General features: G+C 47.3%; 1 protein-coding gene and 1 long non-coding RNA gene across 4 annotated transcripts in view; one reads left to right on the forward strand and one right to left on the reverse strand.

The window, feature by feature from the left end:
* The window catches only part of CC2D2A (coiled-coil and C2 domain containing 2A), a 124446-nt gene that overhangs the window by 18464 nt on the left and 82728 nt on the right, over positions 1–23254 (reverse strand). For all 3 annotated transcript variants that reach the window (XM_060188318.1, XM_060188317.1, XM_060188316.1), the window contains 5 exons: positions 17839–17935; positions 14723–14821; positions 12946–13104; positions 3741–3944; positions 1978–2067 (listed from right to left, as the gene is read on the reverse strand). In XM_060188318.1, the coding sequence (XP_060044301.1) occupies positions 1978–2067; positions 3741–3944; positions 12946–13104; positions 14723–14821; positions 17839–17935 (649 nt within the window). The remainder of the gene's footprint in view (positions 1–1977; positions 2068–3740; positions 3945–12945; positions 13105–14722; positions 14822–17838; positions 17936–23254) is intronic.
* Positions 12991–23254, forward strand: part of LOC132537571 (uncharacterized) — a 41809-nt gene continuing 31545 nt past the window's right edge. Inside the window, exon 1 of the long non-coding RNA XR_009549052.1 lies at positions 12991–13125. This is a non-coding gene — a long non-coding RNA (uncharacterized LOC132537571). The remainder of the gene's footprint in view (positions 13126–23254) is intronic.

A 23254-nucleotide genomic window follows, 5' to 3' on the forward strand; every position in this document is an offset into this window, starting at 1 on the left:
CACCAGTCACTTTTCTCTCCACCCACTCTATGTCACATCCTGTTTCCACCCTACTTGGCAAGTATATATAAAGACAGCATTGTGAGTTTTACAGTACCTTGAGTTTAGCTTAGCTCGGTTTAGATTGTGCTGCGTCCTGCATGAATAAAGAGATACTGCATACAACCCAGCCATGAGTCCCGGGTCGTCTGTTACCCGCCCGTGAAGCCAGCCCGGTGAAAACAACATAACCCGTTGAAAACAACAATGGGGGAACACGTTTAAGTGTACTTCAATTTCTTTGGCTCAGAACTACCCTTCCAAGGAGCTTATCTAATACAGGGATGTCTGGGATGTCGGGCAGCTCCTTCTGCTCCATGCTGCATTGCTGACAGTATGGCCTATTTACACAATCATTGTTTTGCCTGAAAGATTCCACACCCATTCTTTTGATCTATCTTCTTTCTACCTCGAGACCCGCCCTGCCTACAGGGTACATTAATCCCACCAGTTAAAACCCTCGCAACTGTTGCCACGGAAGCTTTCTACCTTCCTGCTCTTTCTTTTCTCTACCCCCTTTCCCAGCCATCTCTGCTTTTGCCACTTCTGGTTTCACTCTATAAAGCCCACTTCTGTTCCTGGTTTTACTCTCTTTCTCTCCCTCTCCCGCGTCCTGACCTGGAGAAGGGCCGGCGTGCAAAGCGGGAGGTGGCCATTGTGGTTTGGTGCCACGTGGGTTAACCCGCTGTGCTCACACCCGACTCTGGAGCTCCCACCTGAATAAAGAATTGTATTAGCATGCCACCATGAGTTCCTCATCTGTCTCTCCCGCGAAGCTAGCCCGGCACAGGGAGTTTAGTTTTATGCAGATGGTTCAACATGAGGCCCAGAGGCTGAAAGAATGTGAGTGATGATTTGTGTTTGTTTGTTTTCTGTGTAATACAGTTGTGGAGAAAGAACCCAGGACTTTGCACGTGAGAGATGTGATGAGTCACCTCCTGGTTCGTCTTCCTCCCTTCCTTCTTTCCCTCCCTCCTTTGCTTCCTTCCTTCCTTTCTTAATTTTTCTTTTAACTTTTTTTATTACCTTTATTTATTGGATAGAGACAGAAATTGAGAGGGAAGGGGGGGTAGAGAGGGAAAGAAACAGAAAGATACCTGCAGCCCTGCTTTACCACTTGCAAAGCTTTCCCCCTGCGGGTGGGGGCCGGGGCCTCGAACCTGGGCCCTAGTGCACTGTGTAATATGTGTGCTCAACCAGGTGTGCCACCATCTGGTCCCTCTGGTTCGTTTTCTATCATTTTATATTTTGAGAGAGAAAGAGAAGGAGGAAGGAGAGAGAGAGAGAGAGAGAGAGAGAAAGAAAGACCCAATCACTGCTCCACCATCCATGGAATTCCACCTTTTTTGTTTGTTTGTTTGTTTTATTTCTTTTGCTTTGTTTGTTTTTCATCTTGGTTGCTCCAATTTGGGGCTAGGGCTCCAACCCAAGGCCCCATGTGTTGAAGACGTGCTCTCAGCTAGCTGAACCGCCTCATATGTTTGTTTCATTTGACTGAAGATCTATTTGGAAGTTTATGTAACATACACGGACTCTGTGAGGGTAGAGAACCTGGTCACACCTGAGATAGGACGGGGGGGGGGGCAAGACAGAACATGCGACATGAGTGGAGACAGAGGCTGGGTGGTGGCGCACCTGGCTGAGCGCACACGTTAAGAGTGACAGAGAGATGATTCAGGACTCAAGACATCTGGCATGTCCTTTGCTTCTTCACTGTGAAAATTATTAGCTTCCTTTATTTTCTCAACTTGGGACAGATGGAACCAGGATGGAAAAAAAAAAAATAATCCTTCAGAATTTAACTCCTCCTGCTAAACTGATGGGCCAAATAGCTCTTTCAGTCATAGCTAATGGATGTTGTAATGTGAAGTCGCCTGGCCCCTGACACGCTGTGTGCTATCCGTTCGTGGCAGGCAGTCAGTGAGAAACATTACTTACATCGGACGTGCTCCAGAGGTCACAGATGCCAGCAAAGGAGACCGAGTCGGGCAAAAAGGGGATCAAAGACACATAGTGAGCCACCAGCTCCTGGAAAAACAAAAGAAGCTGACAACAAAAACAAAAAAAACAGAAAACAAGTCTTTGCAAAACAGAAATCAGATCCTCTACCTCATTTCTTTCAAAAACGTTTCCTACCTCTTGTGCATTTACAAGGACAAAATGAAAAATATTTTCCAAGTGCTGAACTCTGCACTCTGGTCATTTTATACCTGCTGACAAAGACTATTGATACTGTCGTTTCTCGACAGGTGAAACTGACTCCTCGGTCTCTCCAAAATATCTTCAGCATTTCTTTTCTTTTTGTCGTCCTTGTTGTTTTTTTTTATTGTTGTAGTTATTGATGTCGTTGATGTTGGATAGGACAGAGAGAAATGGAGAGAGGAGGGGAAGACAGAGAGGGGGAGAGAAAGATAGACACCTGCAGACCTGCTTCACCACCTGTGAAGTGACTCCCCTGCAGGTGGGGAGCTGGGAGCTCGATCCGGGATCCTTATGCCGGTCCTTGCGCTTTGTGCCACGTGCGCTTAACCCGCTGCTCTACCACCCGAACTCCCTTTTTTTTTCTTTTTAAATTATTTTAATGAGTGAGAAGCAGAGAGACAAAGACTAGAGCACTGCTTAACTCTGGCTCATGGTGCTGTGAGGGATTGAACCTAGGATCTGGGAGCCTCAGATATGACAGCTGTCTTCTTCTTTTTGGCCTCCAGGGTCATTGCTTATGAATCCACTGGTCCTGGAGGCCCTCTTTCTCTTTTACTGAACAGGACAGAGAGAAATTGAGAGGGCAGAGGGAGGTAGAGAGGGAGAGAGAATGACAGACATTTGCAGACCTGCTCTGCCACTTGTGAAGCTTCCCCCTTGCAGGTGGGGATTCAGGGACTTGAACCTGGATACTTGTGCAGGTCCTTGAGCTTTGTACTATGTGCGCTTAACCAGTATGCCACCACCCAGCCCCATGAAAGTCTCCCTATATAACCATCATGCTGGCTCCTCGGCCCTTTCCTCCTTTTACACTGCTGAGATATTTGTGGCCTGAGAGGTGATTTGGCCATTTGGAGTACCAGGAATGGAACTTGGGAACTGATACATGTAAGCCCTGTCCCACAACATTTAGCTACTTCCCTGGCCATAATACACTGAGCTTAAAAAAAAAAAAAGATTGGGAGTCAGGTGGTAGTGCAGCAGGTTAAGTGCACGTGCCTCAAAGCGCAAGGACTGGCATAAGGATCCCAGTTCGAGCCCCCAGCTCCCCACCTGCAGGGGAGTCGCTTCACAGGCAGTGAAGCAGCTCTGCAGGTGTCTATCTTTCTCTCCCCCTCTATGTCTTCCCCTCCTCTCTCCATTTCTTTCTGTTCTATCCAACAACAATGACATTAATAACAACAACAATAAAACAAGGGAACAAAAGGGAATAAATATTTTTAGAAAAGGACTTATTTATTTTGATAGGACAGAGAGGAATTGCGAGGGGATGGAGAGATAAAGAGGAAGGAAAAAAGAGATAACTGCAGCCCTGCTTCATTGCTCATGAAGGGCTCCCGCACCCCCCCCCCCCCACAAGGTGGGGACTGGGGGCTTGAACCCAGGTCTTTGTGCGTTGTAATGTGTGTGCTTAATCGAGTGTGCTACACCCTGACCACCCTACACTGCCATTTTTAACCTGTTTGCTGCACCAGAATCAGCAGTTATGGGGTACTTACTGCCGTTGCCTGTGGATTGTTGGGGTAAGCATCCAGGAACTCCTGAGGTGGGTTTAAAGGCTTGAGATACCGTGTGATGAAGACGGTTTTCCCACTGATGTTGATTGCTGTCGTAAGGCACTGGCGATGTGGAAACTTTAAGGAGCATTCAGCTTGGAACTTCTCTGTGGCATGCAGTAATTTCTCATCTTCCTGTGAATCAAACTTCCAAAAGGAAGAGTCTGTGGAGTTTACGTAGGATTACAGGAGACCAAGGAGCACTTCTCAGATCCCACAGTGAGCATGAACTAAGTGTGTGCTTCTGGATCTACTGTTAACAAAAACTATATGACTGGCGTGGCCACTATGTGGTTACATTCACATTCTAAAAATCACCTGGATTACCTACATAACCAATAAGCTTGAAAGACAACAGTTAGCAGGCAAGTGACCATCTGGAAAACTGTTAGGATTTCCTCTTTAAGTCTCTTTTATTTATCATTGGATAGAGACAGAGAGAAATTGAGAGAGGAGGGGGAGATAGGGAGAGAGAGAGAGACACCGACAGCCCTGCTTTACCACTCCTGAAGCTTTCCCCACTGCAGGGGGAGACCAGTGGCTTGAACCTGGGTTCCTGCACACTGTAATGTGTGCACTTTACCAGATGCACCACTGCCTGGCCCAGAAAACTGTTATGTTAATAAAACAATCCTTACACATTTTAACGGTAATTTTCTTGTTGGCTTTAAGTATTTAAAACCACTGATCATGTTTACTCTGTCTTCTGTCTTTTCCATGGAGTAAGTAAGATGCTGGAACCAGGACTTTTTTTTTTTTATTGCTGGGGCTCGGTGCCAGCACTACGAATCCACAATTCCCAGCAGCCATTTCCACCTCCCTCATTCTATCTTATTTGACAGGATAGAGAGAAATTGTGAAAGGAGGGGAGACAGAGAGGGAGAGAAAGAAAGATAGACACCTGCGGACCTGCTTCACAGCTCATGAAGTGTCCCCCTTGCAGGTGGGGAGCAGGGGCTCGAACCTGGGTCCTAGTGCATGGTGATGTGTGCCAATGCCCAGACTCCCAGTACATAGAAAATACTTGACAAATACTATGGAGTGAATGAATGAATGAATGAATGAATGAATGAATGGAACACATTCCATTACTGCTCTTATACTGGGCTGGACTGTGGCTCCCTGAGTCTAAATTGATTGTTGTACCCCAGGAAGCTGGGCCTTGGTGAAGAGGCTGGGGAGGGCGGAGGCATCTCCAGTCGCCTCCTGTCATCCAAGTCTTAACAGCATCACGGTGACCAGCTACCACGCAGCACAGAGCCACGTCCTGGTGTTTACAGCGAGTGCTGTTAGCCGCTGGTGATACAAGGAATACACAGATAAATAAAAAGGTGAGATTATAAAACTTTGGTCACACACAGACTCCTAGGGTAGAATCATCAAGCCAGAGATAATTATCATTCTAGAAAGAAGGAGAATTATGAGACAAGGGGGCAAAGTCCAGCTGAGTTCATCCCTGTTTCCTTTAAACTCATTTGTTGATTTGTTTAATTAATTGTTCAAAAAGAATTATTTACAGGTATTTCAAATAGTTACTTGAAATCTGGAGAGGAAAAAAAAATGTCTGCTGAGAGTCTAAAAGGCTCCAGGCACTTTGGATAAGTGAATGTTAAACAGTCTCTCTCTCTCTCTCTCTCTCTTTTTTTCCTCCCTGCTGCTTCAAGGACCTAGAATAGATAAACAGAGTAATATATTTTCCTTTGAAGTGATAATTATGCACTTGGTAGATCTACCTTGTTGATGTTCAAAGTATAAAACAAACACTCCAGTAGTTTTATGGCTCAAAACAATGGGCATAATTATGAGTATATATATATTCTAGTTAAGCCTCTTATTTATTGGATAGAGACAGCCAGAAATCAAGAGGGAAGGGTGTGATAGAGAGGGAGATAGATACCTGCAGCCCTGCTTCACCACTTGCAAAGCTTTCCCCCTGCAGGTGGGGACTGAGGGCTTGAACCTGGATCCTTGTGCATTGTAATGTGAGCGCTCAATCAGGTGCACCACCACCCGGTCCCCTAGTTAAGTCTCTTTAAAGTCATAGTTTATATATCTTTGAGGCAAAGTTAATTAGTAAGACCGGCATCAATACTCTGAAGTTATAAGTTGTAGAATTAAACTTTACAACATGGCTATGAATGCAGGCACTGCTACTTGATTTTTTTTTTTTTTTTTTGTCATTCTGTACCTGGGTGAGTTCATATTAATGATTTAACTTTTCCTTCAGTTTTCTCTTATGAAAAATGAGGTGATAATACTAGGATCTATTAGTGCCTAGTAGATGCTCTAAGACACCAAAAGTTTTCATCTTTGTTTTTATTTTTAAATTTATTTATTTACTTATTTATTCCCCTTTTGTTGCCCTTGTTGTTTTATTGTTGTAGTTATGATCGATGTCATTGTTGTTGGATAGGACAGAGAGAAATGGAGAGAGGAGGGGAAGACAGAGGAGAGAAAGACAGACACCTGCAGAACTGCTTCACCGCCTGTGAAGCGACTCCCCTGCAGGTGGGGAGCTGGGGGCTCAAACCTGGATCCTTTTGCCAGTCCTTGAGTTTGGCGCCACCTGCGCTTAACCCGCTGAGCTACCGCCCGACTCCCAAGTTTTGATCTTTGAAGTATACGTAACTAGGGACTTTTATCCATTTGGACTGTTAATATTGTTGGGACGGCATTAACATAATTACTGATTAATATGATTAATGATGTTTGGGTATCTTTGTTACCCAAGTAATATAAACTTATATGCATAACTGAGGAATTTTTAAATTTTATCTAAGGAAAGCTGGGCTATTTTTTTATATTTTCCATATGAAAAGAACAAGAGTAACACAAAGGGAAAATTTTTTTTTTTGGTAGAACTAGAGAGTATTATGGCCTGGTGAAGTAGGTCACTTGGATAGCAGACTGCTTTGCGTGTGACCCAGAGTCTACTTAGAGATCGCGGGAGGAGAGCATCAAGTCACGATGGGCTGTGGAGAGACTCCCTGGGGTTGAGCGAGACTCTCTGAAAGAAGCACCTGTAGCGCTCCCCAGAGGGACCATCAGAAATCTTGAATCAGTAGTGACAATGAGCTTCCCAACTTAAAAAGAAATCTCTAAATCCTCTCATACTACTTGGACCTGGATATCCTGTCATTAGTTGAAACAGAAAGAGTCACCTGCAGACCTGTTTCTCTACTTGCAAAGCTTCCCCCCCCCCCAAGGGCTCGAACCCAGATACTTGCCAGGTCCTTGTGCTTAGTACTATTTGCGCTTAACCAGGTGTGCCATCGCCCAGCCCCCTCCACCCACCGTTGTTAAGTTTTCTGACTGGCTCAATTCTTGGACCTCCAAGGTGATACACAGACAGACAGAAAATAGAATGGTTTATTTATCCTTCCTCCGTGAGGCAGACAGAATTAACTGCCACAACTACTCAGTAATAGGGGAGGAGGCTCATGGGTAGGAAGAAGGACTGGGAAAAAGTCACGATCCTGCACAGTTTGTAAGTGACTTTCCATCCTGTGGTCCTGTGACTCCCTCGCTGCAAGTATCTTTCTAGAGAAACAATACGAAAAGCCAGAGACAGACATTCTTTGTGGAGTGACAGACATTGCCAGGGAGCCCCCAAACACTGGGGTGCAGCAGCTTCTGGAGGGTGGCAGGGGACACGACAGCAGACGACAGCCTACTCACTATGATCCAACAAACGGTAGAACAAAAAAATACTTGGGTACCTTCGTAAGCGTGTCACTCATCTACCAGCGGCGAGAAAGACAAAAGGAAAAACCAAACAAACAGAAGTGAGAGGAAGACTTTGCCAAGAGGGATAATTTACTTTTTAATAGTTGTTTTTGCTAACACAAGTAAGAATTTAAAATAAGGGTTTCAGGAGTTGTAACTGATTTTTTTTTTTTTTTTGCCTCCAGGGTTATTGCTGGGGCTTGGTGCCTGCACTTTGAATCCACTGCTCCTGGAGGTCATTTTTTCCCTTTCGTTGCCCTTGTTTTTTATTGTTATTGTTGTTATTATTATTGTTATTACTGTCATTATTGTTGGATAGGACAGAGAAATTGAGAGAGGAAGGGAGACAGAGAGAGAGAGAGAGAAAGACAGACACCTGCAGACCTGCTTCACCGCTTGTGAAGTGACCCCCCTGTAGGTGGGGAGCCGGGGGCTCAAACCGCGATCCTTACGCCGGTCCTCGTGCTTTGCGTCATGTGCGCTTAACCCGCTGTGCTACCGCCCGGCTCCCCAATGACTGGTTTTTAAAGAAAAAGTTATGAATAAGCACCATTAGATACATGGGGTGAATTTGGAAAAAAGAAAAGACTTCTAACATCAGAGGGCAAAATTCTTTCAGCATTTCGCTTTTTTTTGGGTGCTTCTTTGATTAACCACATAGCATGTGCAGATATATCTTAGATTTGTATTTTGTGCCACTAAATGTGATTAATTATGGTGTCTTAGTGGTTTTTTAAATACTATATTTATTTTATTTGATAGAGACAGCCAGTAATCAAAAGGGTAGGAGGAGAGAGAGAGAGAAAGAAAGAGACAGAAACACCAGCAATTCTGCTTCACCACTTGCAAAGCTTTCCCCCTGCGGGTGGGGACCAGGGGCTTGAACCTGGGTCCTCGTGCGCTCAATTGGGCACAGCAGCACCCAGCTCCTCCCTCAGCAGTCTGTAGAGGAATCGCCCTGTGGTGTTTCAGCCTGAATTAGATCCTGTCAGTCCACATGCCTTCCCAATCAAAAGGTTTCAAAGAACCCACCTTCCCAAGGGGCAGGGCGGGGTGGGAGAAGGGGGGGGCGGGCTCTTGGGCCCTTATGTTTGAGGTCTCAGCAAAATGCTTTTCATAGTCATGGCAGGGTAAGAAGATACCACAAAGGCTGGGGACTTGGGTTCTGTTTGGAGCCCTGCAGGCCACTTAACAGTCCTGTGATATGAGAGCAGTGCTTCCCACCTCGCCCCTACCCCATCACAACTCCTGTTCCCTGTCCCACACCCCTTCTCCCAGTGGGCCAAGCCTCTGGTTTTCTTGTGTTTTTTTTTTTCCTTACATCTTTCCTTCCTTCGTTCCTTCCTTCCTCCCTCCCTCCCTCCCTCCCTCCCTCCCTTCCTTCCTTTTGCCTCCAAGGTTATTTCTGGGATTGCTGGGGCTCGGTGCCTACACTATGAATCCACTGCTCCTGGCGGCTATTTTTTCCATTTTATTGGCTAGAACAGAGAGAAACTGAGAGAGGAAAAGGAAAGACAGGCACCTGTAGACCTCCTTCACTGCTTCTGAAATGTCCCCCCGTGCAGGTGAGAAGGAGGGACTCGAACCCAGGTCCTTGTGCATAGTGATCTGTATGTTTAATCAGTGCCTGCCTCCCTTTATTTATCCACCACAGGTTGCTCTGCTGTATTTGGAAGATCACCTCCAGAGAGTCCTGATGGAGAAGGACCCAAGTTGGAGGTGCGAGTGTTTTGCAGACACCTGTCATGGTGAGATGGGAAATTGTACCACGTGCCACCAAATGCACAGTAAACCACTTCCAATGCAAAGAAAGCTTCCAGAGGGAAGTTCTGGAAGTGTTTTCCCATTTTTTTGGTGTAAACACACTTGCTCTCCTGAGTTTATAGATGAAGAAGAACATTTCAGAATCTATAGTTCCCTTCCTAGAAATATTACGAAATGGATATAAGATTACACACTCTCAAGAAAACCATCAGTCACAGCTATAGGGCAGCGGCTAGTTAGTGCACAGGTCACTTTGAATTAATTTCAGTATGTCTGCTTTTTTCAATGATCCTTCAAGCTCTTCTGTAAACACCTTCCTTGGAAATCAGAAACCAGGGTAGGACTTTTTTTTTCCTCCATGAATCAAACTGTTCAGTTGATAAAAAACAAAGCTGTGAGCCTTCTCTCTCTCCCTAATCTCCCCCCCCTTCCTTCTTTCCCTCCTTCCCTCCTATATCCATCCCAGTCTCAGTTACAGTGAATAAACTTGGAGAAGCACATCTCATCTAAGGGTCTGTGCAGCCAGTCTTAGCAGTCACCAACACGAGATGTCAGCTCTGCAGAACTTGTTTGAAGATGTACGTGACTGGATGAGAAAGTTTTACACGAGAGAAGAAAGAGAAAGAGAAGCCAGAACAGGGGCTGGGTGGTGGCTCACCTGGTTGAGCGCACATGTTACAATGTGCAAGGACCCAGGTTTGAATCTCTGGTCCCCACCTGCAGACGGAAAGCTTTGCAAAGTGGCAAAGCAGTATTGCAGGTCTCTATCTATCTATCTATCTATCTATCTATCTATCTATCTATCACCCCCTTCCCTCTCTTCCTTCTGGCTGTCTCTATTCAGTAAGACTTCCCTAGTCCTATATGTGAATTTCAAATTCTGTTTTCTTGGCTGCAATAGTATGGATATATACGTGGCATATGCCCAGCCCTAAAAGACACTCAGGAAAGACACTGGAATCTGTTTGACTGATGCTTAGTGTTATCTCTGTTCACTGCCTGGGGAGCTTGGACCCTGAGCCTCATTCTCCTCTCTCAGCCAAGCCAGAGGCGTGCATTCAAGGCCAGCAGAAACCACACATGTGACACACTGTGAGGAAGGGTGGAGGGATGATTTCACACTTGGTGGTGGCTGCCAGTGCTCTGCAGGTCACAATCGGTACTGGTTTCCAGGTGCACCTGGCTGGGAAGGATGCTTAGTGGTGGAGCATGGGCCTTGCATGGAGTGAGACTCTGGCCTTGATTCCAGGCACCACCTCTGGTGGCACAGTGCCCTGGTCTCCCTCTCCCTCTCTCACAGAATAAAATCATGAGCTTAAAAACAAAAATAAAAACAAAAACGTGTAAATTTGCCCTGTAAATAAAAAGCTAAACACCAGGGAGATGCTCAGTGATGGGGTGTTGGGAACTGGGCCCAATGTCCAAGAAGTCCAGGCCACTGTTTCCAGGAGAATCTGAGCAGGTAGACCCCAGGCCCTCCCCACTCTGGGTTGAGAATATGGCAGGTCCCCCACTGACCTCTGGATTTATGACGGTCGGACCCCCAGATATGGGCACCTTTCTACACATGCCACTCCTCCCCCGTTTAAACAAAGGCCATGAATTACTGTGTATGGTTAACTTGGAAACTGATGCGGTGGTATTATTACCATGACCCGCCAGGCAGCTTCCGGGAAACCAAAGTCTCTGGGTTCGGGGGTGGGGGTGGGGGTATGGTTGCAAAGCTGAAACTTAAAGGAACTGACAGAAGGGCACCACCAGGAGTGAAGCCTGCGGCTTAATTTGACTCAACACAGGGAAACCTCACCTGGCCCGCACACGGACAGGATTGACACATTGATAGCTCTTTCTCGATTCTGTGGGCAGTGGTGCATGGCCGTTCTTAGTTGGTGGAGCCATCTGTCTGGTTAATTCCGATAACGAACGAGACTCTGGCATGCTAACTAGTTACGCGACACCCCCCCCCCCCCAGTGGTCGGCGTCTCCCAACTTCTTAGAGGGACAAGTGGCATTCAGCCACCCAAGACTGAGCAGTAACAGGTCTGTGATGCCCTTAGATGTCCAGACTGCACGCCTATACTGACTGGCTCAGCGTCATCCAGCTGCTCAACTGCCCCCCCCACCCCCCGCCCCCCGGCCCTGAAGTGCCTGCAATTTACCTCCGGAGACATATGCATTGTAAAGCTTGTGATCAAACCTTGTATGGTAACTTTTTCCTTGTGATCAAATACTTTGTAGGTCAAGATGTAACTATGTATTGTGTTGGGGTTAATGATCACCTCAACCCTCTTCCTGGGCTATGGGCATATCTGCTTGCCTTTATTCCTCCAATAAATGAGATGATTCCCCCCCACACCCGAGGCTCTCCCAGAGCTGACTGCCTCCTTGTCTCTCTGTGCACTTTGCCCTCGTCACGCGGAGCCGCCCCAGGACTCCCAGGAGGCCGCTCTGACCGCTGTCGCCCAACAGCCGGGGAGACGAGGGACTCGGAGAGCGAGAGCCCGCAGCCGGGCACAGGACTTGCACACAAGAGGGTCCAGGTTCAATCCCCCCACACCACTAACGGCCAGAGCTGAGGACAGGCCTGGCTGAGGTCCCGAGGTCAGTCCCCGGCACTGGCTTCTTGCTCTGTCGTGTCATCAATAAAATCTTAAAACATATGAAGACATTTTGGGGTTGGATGGCGGTGCATCTGGTAGCGTGCCATGTCACCATGCTCTAGCACTCAGATCTCAGTGACTGGTTCCCCTCCTGACGGAGGGAAGCGTCACAAGTGGTAAAACAGTGTCACAGTGTTGCAGGTGCCTCTCTTTTTCTCCTTTTACCTCTAACTTCCTTCTCAACTACTCTCTGTCTCTATCCAAAAATGAAAGAAAAAAAAGGGGGGGGGTTTCATCATGTAAGCACTGAGCCCTGGTGATAACTGTGGTAACAATAAAAATAGACATTTCAAATCTAGTATGTGTTAGTAAAAGAAAAAATGAAGTATCTTTTTCCAACTATAAAGGTTGGGAAATAGTTGCTATCCAACAGAAATTCAGGCAGGCTTTTCTTTTTAGAGCTGTTCAGGAGTAGAGTGCTTTTCGGGGTTGGGTAATGGTGAACCCCGTTAAGTGCACACACTGTCATGCACAAGGACTCAGGTTCGAGCCCCTGCTCCCCACCTGCATGGGGGAAGCTTCATGATCAGTGAAGCACGTTTGCAGGTGTCTCTTTCTTCCCCCTCTCCATCCTCCCTTCCCTCTCAATTTCTGTTTGTCTTATCTAATGATAATAATAATAAAGTGCTTCTCCATTTGTGTTTGCTTTTGTTCAATGGCACTGAAATGAGCTGAGGTCACCTGGCTTCAGGATCCTAAGAAGGAACCAGAGCCCTGGAGGCAAAACCCAGCCAGGGATGTGAGTTCAGACACGGCTTTGTGGTTTAGCCAAGAAACACCAAGTAAAAAAAAAAATAAATGAATAAAAAGAGAGACATACTTCTCTCATGAGTCATGTCTTATTTTCTCCCATTGAGAAAACTCTGGAGGCAGAGCAGGTTTGCTCTTGTCTCTCTGTCCTAAAGACGGGTGTTGTCAATTGCCCTTGTTAACAGCTCTGTGCACGTTCAGAGTTACCCAGCTGCTCTCACGGGCACAATCCATGCTTAGTCTGTTACCTTCTCCCGAACCGGCTCCCCAGGCACCAACTGCGGCTCCATGGTGATGAAGAGAGTGAGGTAGGAGCCCTCGCTCAGGCTCCGTACCGAGTCGAAGCCCCGCTCCTTGCTGTAGCCCAAAAGGACTGGGGGGATGTCAATCTTGAATGTTCCGTCAATCTGTGAAGAAAGCAGCACCCGGTGAGTCTTGGATCCCCAGAATGGCTTTTGGGGTGCACCCACCTCCCCCAATCTCTCTTACACTGGGCCTCTTGCTCTTTCTCTTCTGAGTTCAGCAACGCATGTTTTAATTATGCAGGGTGGTGAGAGGCTGCCAAGGTTTGAGTCCTGGGTTGAGGCTAAAGCCTATCAGCTTGGCCATTCATGCAAAGGATTCACAGCAGTGCTTCTGGGTTGAGTGCGTCAGGCAACAAATGTCTGCAGACTGCTGTGTAAGTCCTTGGTCAGTGCTGGCTGACAGTCTTTTCTGGAATGCCACACTGTTCTCTCTCTCTCTCTAACACACATATATCTATTTAATTTTTTATTATCTTTATTTATTAATTAGATAGAGACAGTCAGAAATTGAGAGAGTAGGGGAGATGGAGAGGGAGAGAGAACGAGAGACACCTGCAGCCCTGCTTCACCACTGGCAAAGCTTTCCTTCTGCAGGTGGGGACCGGGGGGCTCGAACCAGGGGTCCTTGTGCACTGTAACATGTGCACTCAACCAGGTGCGCCACCACCTGGTCCCAACACATATATTTGTATTTATTTATTTATTTATTTATTTATTTATTTATTTATTCCCTTTTGTTGCCCTTGCTGTTTTATTGTTGTAGTTATTGTTATTGATGTCATTGTTGTTGGGTAGGACAGAGAGAAATGGAGAGAGGAGGGGAAGACAGAGAGGGGGTAGAGAAAGATAGACACCTGCAGACCTGCTTCACCGCCTGTGAAGTGACTCCCCTGCAGGAGGGGAGCAGGGGGCTCGAACTGGGATCCTTACACCGGCCCTTGTGTTTTGCACCACCTGCGCTTAACCTGCTGCGCTACAGCCCGACTCCCTCTCTTTAACATATTTTATTTATTGAAAAGAGACAGAGAAATAGAAGGGGCTGGTCTTCTGGTGCAGCCTGTGAGGCCAGCATCTTGGCTGCGTGAGTTTCTGTATGCTCAGCCTTTTTCATAATGGAAATGAAGGGGGAAGGACGGTGGGGGACGGAGGACAGGGTTCCGGAAGCTTGACAGACCAGCTACTAGCTACTTTCTCCTCAGCACCTTCAGTGTTCCTCCTCTGTCCTCTTACCACCAGTTTCTTTACCTCTGTTTATTTATCATTTCTAAATAGTTTCTTTACTTGATGGGACAGAGAGAAATTGAGAGGGGAGATGGAGATAGAGAAGAGAAAGAAGAGAAAGAAAGAGAAAGACACCTGCAGATCTGCTTCATCACTCTTGACATTTGCCCCTCCCCTTCCCCCCTGCATGTGGGGACTGGGGGGCTTGAACCTGGATCCTTGCACATTGTAATGTATGTGTGCTCTAACAGGTGCACCACTGTCCACCCCGTCACCTCTGTTTCAATGCATTGAATACACTGAGCTTGGAACTGTCATGCATTACCCATTAAACCCCAGGAGAGAGATGTGAGGGCAAGTCACCTGGGTGTGGCAGAAGGTCATAGTGCGGGCGTCTCCCCAAGGGTGGCTGTGCGCAGGGCTGAGGCCACAGACCTGCCCAGAAACCATCTGAGGGAGAGATGGGCCCTGTCGCCCTGTGCCAGCATGACACACTTACCCTGGCTTGAAAATAAATGGTGCTGAAGGGGATCTTCACGCAGCCCAGCCAGTGTCTCTCAATTCGGGTGTGGAGGCCACTTCCCCTGTCACGCTCATCCTAAGGGGGTGGGGGAAGAAAGTAGGAAGGAAAATGGTGTTTCAGAGCACCCGGAAGTATCCCAGAGACACTGCGGTGTGTTCAGGCTGAGCACACCTGGACTGAGGTTACAGAGACCACGTCGCGGTCTAGCTCAGGCTCTTTCTAGACTTGTGACCCTGGGGTATTGCTGAGCCTATGTCCTCATCAATAAAATGATTTAATAATTAGCACCAGTCCAACTCCTGAAGCACAGCAGACACTTGACTGAGAATGAGAACATGGCTGGCAGGCCGGGTGACTTGGGTAGTGTGTCTGCTTCACCACTGCATACGACTCAGGCTTCAGCCTGGCTAGCCCCCAGGTCACTGGGGGTAGGTTCCCTGTGGTGTCTTTCCTTCTCTCCCTCTGTTTACATTAAAAACACACACACACACACACACACACACACACACACACACACACACACACACACACACACATACCTGGCTCAGAGCAGTTTAAGTCCCAGAGATGACCAAGGAAACAAACAAAACCAAAACCCAACCAAGCAAACAAAGAACACAAAAAAGGAAAGTAAGAAAGTTCTGAGCAGCCCAGTTTGTAACAGCTAAAACCTGGAAGCAACCCAGGTGTCCGACAACAGATGAGTGGCTGAGCAAGCTGCAGTCTACAGACTCACAGTGGAATACTACTCAGCTATTAAAAATGGTGAATTCATTTTCTTCACCTCATCTTGGATGGAGCTTGAAGGCATTATGTGATGTGAGATCAGCCAGAAAGAGGAGGATGCATGTGGGATGATCCCACTCATAGACAGAAGTTGAGGAAGAACAGAAGGGAAAACACAGAACAGAGTGTGGACTGGAGTTGGTGTGTTGCACCGAGAAAGGATTCTGGGTGGGGGTGAGGGAAGGTTCAGGCCCTGGGACATGGTGGCAGAGGAGGACCTAGGTGGGGGGTTAGAGTGTTATATGGAAAACTGAGAAGTGTGACACATGGACCAGCTACTGTATCTGACTGTCAGCTGTAAATCATTAATTCCCCAAATAAAGAAAAAGAAAAGAAAAAAAGAAAAAGAAAAAGAAAGAAAGAAGAGAAACTTCTGGTTCTTGTTCTCCTTGCCTCCATTAATGCAGGTCTAGGGATAAACATTTCTGACCTAGAACAGATGGAAGACACGCCTGGGACTTGTGGAAGAGAAGCCCATGAGCACACGGTCAGCCTCAGAAGTCACAGGACACAGGTTGACTTTCCATATAGCACACCTGAAAGCTCTGTAAGGTAGAATCACTCACACACACACACACACACACACACACACACACACACACACACACGCCAGAAGGCAGTCCACCCACTCCAGCACCCACCCTACCATGCCGGAGGACCCAGGATCGAGTCCTGGTATCACATGGAATCACTTACAGCACTGGGGGAAGCTCCCGGGATGATGAAGCAGTGTCGTGGTGTCTCTCCTGTTTCTCTCTCCCTCTCCTTGCCCCCCCCGCTTCTCCTGCATTATTGCTGGGGCTTGGTGCCTGCACTATGAATCCACTGCTCCTAGAGGCCATCCCCCCATTTTATTGACTAGGACAGAGAGAAACTGAGAGAGGAGGGGGAGATAGAGAAGAAGAGAGACATCTACAGAACTGCTTTGCTGTTTGTGAAGCATCCTCACCCCGTACAGGTGAGGAGCCAAGGGCTCAAACCCGGATCCTTGCGGGGGTCCTCACCCTCAGAACTGTGTGCAGTTAGCTGGGTGTGCCACTGCTCACCCCCACTCCTCTCTGAAATAAAAAAAAGCGGCCAAAGAGAGGTAGGATTGCATATGTGTGAGATCTCTGCATCATTAAACAAACAAAAAAATGATGTCCTAGGGACTAGAAACAAATAAATGGGAATTGTTAAAAAAATTAAAATTTTTTAATTTTCCCTTTTGTTGCTCTTTTTTATTGTTGTAGTTATTATTGTTGTTGTTATTTATGTCATCGTTGTTAGATAGGACAGAGAGAAATGGAGAGAGGAGGGGAAGACAGAGAGGGGGAGAGAAAGACAGACACCTGCAGACCCGCTTTACCGCCTGTGAAGCGACTCCCCTTCAGGTGGGGAGCTGGGGGCTCTAACCGAGATCCTGGTGCCAGTCCCTGTGCTTTGTGCCACGTGTGCTTAACCCGCTGCGCTACCTCCTGCCTGACTCCCGGTGGATTGTTAAATTAATGTAGCAGCAAGGCCATTAGACTGAGCTGGCTGGGAAGCCATGGTGACCCACACAAGCTGACCGGAAGCCTGTCAGAGCTTCAGGGTTGTGAGCAGTCGGCGCATCACAAACAGCCTCTGGGCTTAGGCCTGAGCAGGCAAGGTCCCTGCTTTGTGGCTGAGTTTTCTCTGCCAGCCTCTCTCTAGCTGCTCTGAAGGAAGCACCTCTCAGTACTTTGGTGCCTCCAGATGTGAATCAATCCCTCCCCCAGACTCTTTTTTGTTAAATTCTCTTTTTTAGTCTATTTATTTATTTATGTTCATTATTGGATAGAGACAGAGAGAAACTGAGAAGGGAGGAGTAGAGATGGAAATAGACAGAGACACCTGTACCTTGCTTCACTTCTCGTGAAGCTTTCCCCCTGCAGGGGTTTGGACTCAGGTCCTTGCACACTGTAATGTGTTCACTTAATCAGGTGTGCCACCACCTGGCCCCAAACACTTTTTTTTTTAATACCAGAGCATCACTCGCTCAGCTCTGGCTTGTGGTGGTACGGGGGACTGAACCGGGGACTTTGGAGCCTCAGGCTTGACAGTCTCTTTGTGTAACAATTACGCTATCTATCTCCGCCCCCCAAATACTTTTTTAAATGAAAAAAATTAATGTTTATTTACTAAATGGAGACAGAGAGAAACAGAGTGAGAGACACCTGCAGCTCTGCTTTACCACTTGTGAATCTCCCCCACTGCACGTGGGAACTAGGGGCTTGAACCCGGGTCCTGTATAAGGTAACCCTCCCCAAACTCTTGAAGATAAGCAGCCGACACTATGAACTCACCTCGAGGACATCGGAGAGCACTTCGTCAAAGATGTTAATGAACACATCGTCTCTCACTGACTGCAGGCTGGTGGTGCTGTAGTCCCCGCTGGGGGCCCTAAGGGACACATTGACACATCAGTCCTGGTGGGCACAGAAGTTCGTGCTCACAAGCCCAGCATTAGATGTCTTGGGTTTGACCCCTGGCACCCTATATGCCAGACCTGAAGAGTGTTCTGATCTCTCTCTCTCTCTCTCTCTCTCTCTCATAAAACAAATAAATAAATGTTTAGAAGTCAGGGACCCAGTGGGGTCAAGTCGTGGCCCACCTAGTTAAGTTCATGTGTGACCATGTGACCACTGACTCAGGTTCAAGCCCCTGGTCCCATCCTGCAGGGGGAAAAGCTTCACAAGTGGTGACACAGGGCTGCAAGTGTCTCTTTATCTCCCGCTGTCTATCTCCTCCATGCCTTTCAATGCCTATCTGTTCTACCAAATAAAATAAGTAAATAAATAAAAAGAGTGGCCCGGGAGGTGACACAATAGATGAGGCATTGGACTCTCAAGCATGAGGTCCTTAGTTCAATTCCCGGCAACACATGTACCAGAGTGATGTCCGGTTCTTTCTCTCTCTCTCTCTCCTCCTAGCTTTCTCATAAATAAAGTATTAAGAAATAAATTAATTAATTAAAAGAAATAACTTGGGGGGGCAGGCAATGGCACACGTGACTGAGCACAAACAGCACCTTGCTCAAAGACCCAGGTTCAAGCAACCGCTCCTCAAGTTGCAGGTGTGATCCTTCCTGAGTGGTGAAGCAGGTCTGCAGGTGTCTCTTTTTCTTGTTATCTCTCTTACTTTCCTTTTTTTTTTGAGAGAGAAATATTTTTTGTATTTATTTATTTTCCATTTTGTTGCCTTTGTTTATTTTATTCTTGTTGTTATTTATGTTGTCGTTGTTGGATAGGACAGAGAGAAATGGAGAGAGGAGGGGAAGACAGAGAGAGGGAGAGAAAGACACCTGCAGAACTGCTTCACCATCTGTAAAGCGACTCCCCTGCAGGTGGGGAGCTGGGGGCTCGAACCAGGATCCTTAAGCTGGGGCCCTTGTGCTTTGCGCCACGTGTGTTTAACCCGCTGTGCCACCGCCCGACTTCCCAAAAGATTTTTTTAAATCTTTATTTATTTATTGAATAGAAATAGCCAGAAATTGAGAGGGAAGGGGGTGATAGGAAGGTAAAGAGACAGAGAGACACCTGCAGTACTGCTTAACCACTCGTGAAACTTTCCCCTTGCAGGTGGAGACCGGGGGCTTGAAGCCCGGTCCTTGCACACTGTAACATAAGCACTCAATCAGGTGCCCAACCAACGGATTCCTGTCTCCCTCCCCTTACAAAAAAAAAAAAAAAAAAGAACCATGGCTACCAGGAGCAGTTCGTAATACAGGTACCAAGCCACAGTGATAACCCTGGTGGCAATAATAATAAAAAAGAAGTCAATCTCTCCAAAGTGTGATCATTTTCAGGTTTCCTCTTGCACAGCGAGATAGCACAAAGAGTCTGCACACAGACAGGCAGGGCTCTAGGCTGAAGGCTCCATGCAGGGGGGTGCGGCCCGTGTCTGCTGGCTCCCTGGCAGGTCTCACGGGTGTCCTTAATCCTGTGTTGAGCTTTGCAGGCAGCCCCTGGCCCTGGTGAGCAGACTCTGAGGATGGGCTCCAGACAGGGCTCCTAGCTGATCGGGGAATGGCTGTGCAGACCACCCAAGTTACTGAGCTCAGGATGGTGCTTCTCCTGCAGCCTAAAAGTCCCCTTAGGTGACTGCTGAATGGCTCCTGCCTCCCCCTCACTGTCCCATGAGGAAGTGAAATGCTGCTGGGGCATCCCTAACATCCTCACTGCGCCAACTCCCAAGTAACCCTTCTCTTGTTTCTTCATATCCTCCTTGGGTGTGAGATGATCTACATTTGTCTTATTTCACTTAAGACAAACTGCTCCTGTTCCATCAACGTTGTAGCAAAAAGGCGGTAGTGCACCTGATTAAGCACACATAGTAATTACTAAGCTCAAGGACCCAGGCAAGGATCCGGGTTCCATCACTAGGCTCCCCACCTACGGGGGTGGTTATTGCTTCACAAGCAGTGAAGCAGGTATGAAGGTCTTTCTCTTTTTCTCTCCCTCTCTCTCTCCCCCTCCTCTCTTGATTTCTTTCTGTCCTGTCCAATACAACGGAAAAAAATATGGCTGGCAGGAGCAGTGGATTCATAGTGCTGGCACCGGGCCCTGGCAATACCCTGGAGGCAAAACAAAGAAACCAACAAGCCAAAAAGCCAGCAAGATCTCATCCATCCTTGCAGCCAAGGAGGAGACTATTATGTGTGTACATCCCAGCTTCCTTGTCCATCATCTGTCATGGGAGCTGGAGTTGTTTGTTTTTATCCTATATGTCCTCTCACTCTTTTTTTGCTTGCACCAGGTTCCATGTACGACTGTGCTCTCTTCTAACCTAAGCAGCTGCGATCCTTGGTCTGCTTCTAGTTCACTAAGGTCTCCAGCACGTTGCTGCCCGTCAGGGTTTCCTGCGATGCCACGGAGCGTCTCAGGGTCTCGTGCCTGTACCCAGCTGCCGAGCCTTTTCCCCTGCCCAATCTTGACATAATTTTCAAATCAAAGATTCATACAGACATGGTGGGGGAGGAGAATGTGAGACCACAAAGTGCCAGTCCATGACTGATGGAGGTCCTCTGGCCATGCCCTAGATGCCCTCCTGCGACACCGAGAATCGAGCTAGGGGCCTCAGGCACACAGGAGAGCCACTTCCCAGGCCCTTTGTGGGTTTAGTTTCTTTCCTGGACAAGGCAAGCACTGCGGTGGCCAGAAGATGGTACAGTCGACAAATTCTGGACTGCCAAGCATCAGGTCCCCAGTATAGCTTTCTGTGTAGCATATGCCAGACAGATGCACTGCCTACTTTTCTCTCTTGCTCTCATCAACCAATGGATCAATCTTTAAAAAAAAAAAAGTAGAATGTGGAGTAGAATCCTGTCTCAAAAGTTACAATGTACCAAGACTTGGGTTCAAGCCCCAGGTTCCCACACACAGGGCAAGCTTCCTTAAGTGGTGAAGCAGGACTGCAGGTGTCTCTGTCTCTCTCCCTCTCTATCTCCCCTTCTTCACTCAATTTCTGTCTACTCAAGAAAAAAAATAGAATGTTGAAGCAAACAATTTCTCAGGCTGCTTCTAGATCAGAACTATTGAGCCTCTTACGTATCTAAAATATTTTAATAAAAATATTAAATGCCTATGTATTTCTGGTGAAGGGGAGGGCATCACTTATGGGTGCTTGGAACTTTAAATGAACTTAAAGCTTGCAGAGTTGGGAAGACAAAGAAGAAACTAAAAGCTGAGAAGCTGTGGACTGGGGACAAGGGGACAGGGAGCTCTGGGCTACAAGAAGCTAGGGTCTGGGAGGAGGGAGCTGTCCCAGGGAGAGACCCACACCTTGGGCATTTTCTCCTCTGATGGTTGGCTGCAGTCTCTGGAGGGCACACAGAGGAAATCAGGGGGCTTGGTGTCCGAAGTCCTGGCCCTCATTCTGGTTCACTAGCTATAAAATATTTTACCGTATCCATTCCTCCCCGAGCCTTTATTTCCTCCACACTTATTCCAAATAGCTTCCATTTCATTTAAAAAAAAATTTTTATTAGTGATTTAATATTGACTAACAAAATTATAAAATAACAGCGATATAATTCCACACTGTTTCCAGCACTGTTTCCCTCCACTGGAAATTGTAGTTTTCCCAAGATCAGTTAGGGGTTGACGAATATTTCTGTTACTATCTACATTTATCTGTATTTCCCCATTTTCCCCCATGGTCCTGCATTCTCTTCTATTTTAAGTCACACCTTCTGAGTTTCCGAGTGTCCTTTTTTTTTTCTCTCTCTCTCTTTCTCTGGGTCCTGACAGAATTGGAGTTCAGAGCCCTCTGGTCATCTTCCCCTAACATTTACCCTTCTAGGAGTATGGACCAAAGTTCTTTATTCTTTATTTATTTAATAGAGACAGAGAGAAATTGAGTGGGGAGAGACAGGGGGGGGGAGAGACACCTGCAGCCCTGCTTCACCACTCGTGAAGCTTTCTCCCTGCAGTGGGGACTGGGGGCTTGACCCTGGGTGCTAGTGCATTGTAGTGTGAGCAAGATGCCTGCCTCCATGGGTGGCCAACACTATATCGTTTCTTCTCCAAAACAGAAGATTCCGGGTGCATCTGGGTGACAAGTCTAGCAGATGGAGACTTGTCTCAAGTGGCCTCCCCCAGGGCTCCATTCTGGCTCCTACGCTATTTAATATTTACATCAATGACCTCCCAGAAACTTCTTCAAGGAAGTTCATCTACGCCGATGACATCTGCTGCGCAACTCAGGCATCCAAGTTCGACATCCTTGAGGAAACACTCACGAAAGACATGTCTCTGATATCTGATTACTGTAAAAAATGGCGACTAATCCCTAGCACTGCAAAAACAATATCATCTGTTTTCCATCTACACCATGCCTCGGCCTCGCGTGAGCTTAATGTGCAGCTTGGCGATACGAGAATCCGGCATGAAGCCCAGCCAGTCTATATTGGCGTTACTCTCGATCGCACTCTGTCATTTCACAAACATCTCATAAAAACTGCAGCAAAGGTGGGTGCGAGGAATAACATCAATGCAAGACTGGCCAGCTCCTCATGGGGCGCGAGCGCTTCCACACTACGATCATCCTCTCTGGCATTATGCTATTCCACTGCAGAATACTGTGCCCCAGTATGGTTCTGTAGCCCCCATGTCCACTTGGTCAATTCCAAATTATATTCCTCCATGAGGATAATTTCTGGAACCATCCGTTCCACCCCGGTTCCATGGCTGCCAGTTCTTAGCAACATCACCCCGCCAGATATTCGTCGGGATGTGGCATCATCTAAGATCATTTCCCACGTCTACGCTTGACCGGACCTGCCAATATACACGGATATCTTCGCCCACCCTGTTCAACGTTTGACGTCTCGTCACCCAATCTGGTCCCCTACGCCTACACTGAACTTCTCTGTTCCAGTCTCTTGGAAACAGAGTTGGCAGTCAGCTGAGGTCAAGAACAAACACCTCATCACAGACCCCTGCAAGCGTCAACCCGGCTTTGACCTAGCACGTTATGATTGGGCCCTCCTCAATCGCTATCGAACAGGCCATGGCCGGTGTGCCGCTATGTTCCATGGCTGGGGAGCCAGAGACGACCCGAACTGCCCCTGCGGCTCCAGACAGACTATGACCCACATAGTCAACGACTACCACCTCTCCAGATTCAAAGGAGGTCTCGAAACTTTACATCAGGCTCAACCTGACACTGTTGACTGGCTACGGAAGAAGGGCAAACGCTAGAAGAAGAAATGTGAGCACC

Source organism: Erinaceus europaeus, chromosome 3, assembly GCF_950295315.1.
Source record: "Erinaceus europaeus chromosome 3, mEriEur2.1, whole genome shotgun sequence".
NCBI lineage: Eukaryota > Metazoa > Chordata > Mammalia > Eulipotyphla > Erinaceidae > Erinaceus > Erinaceus europaeus.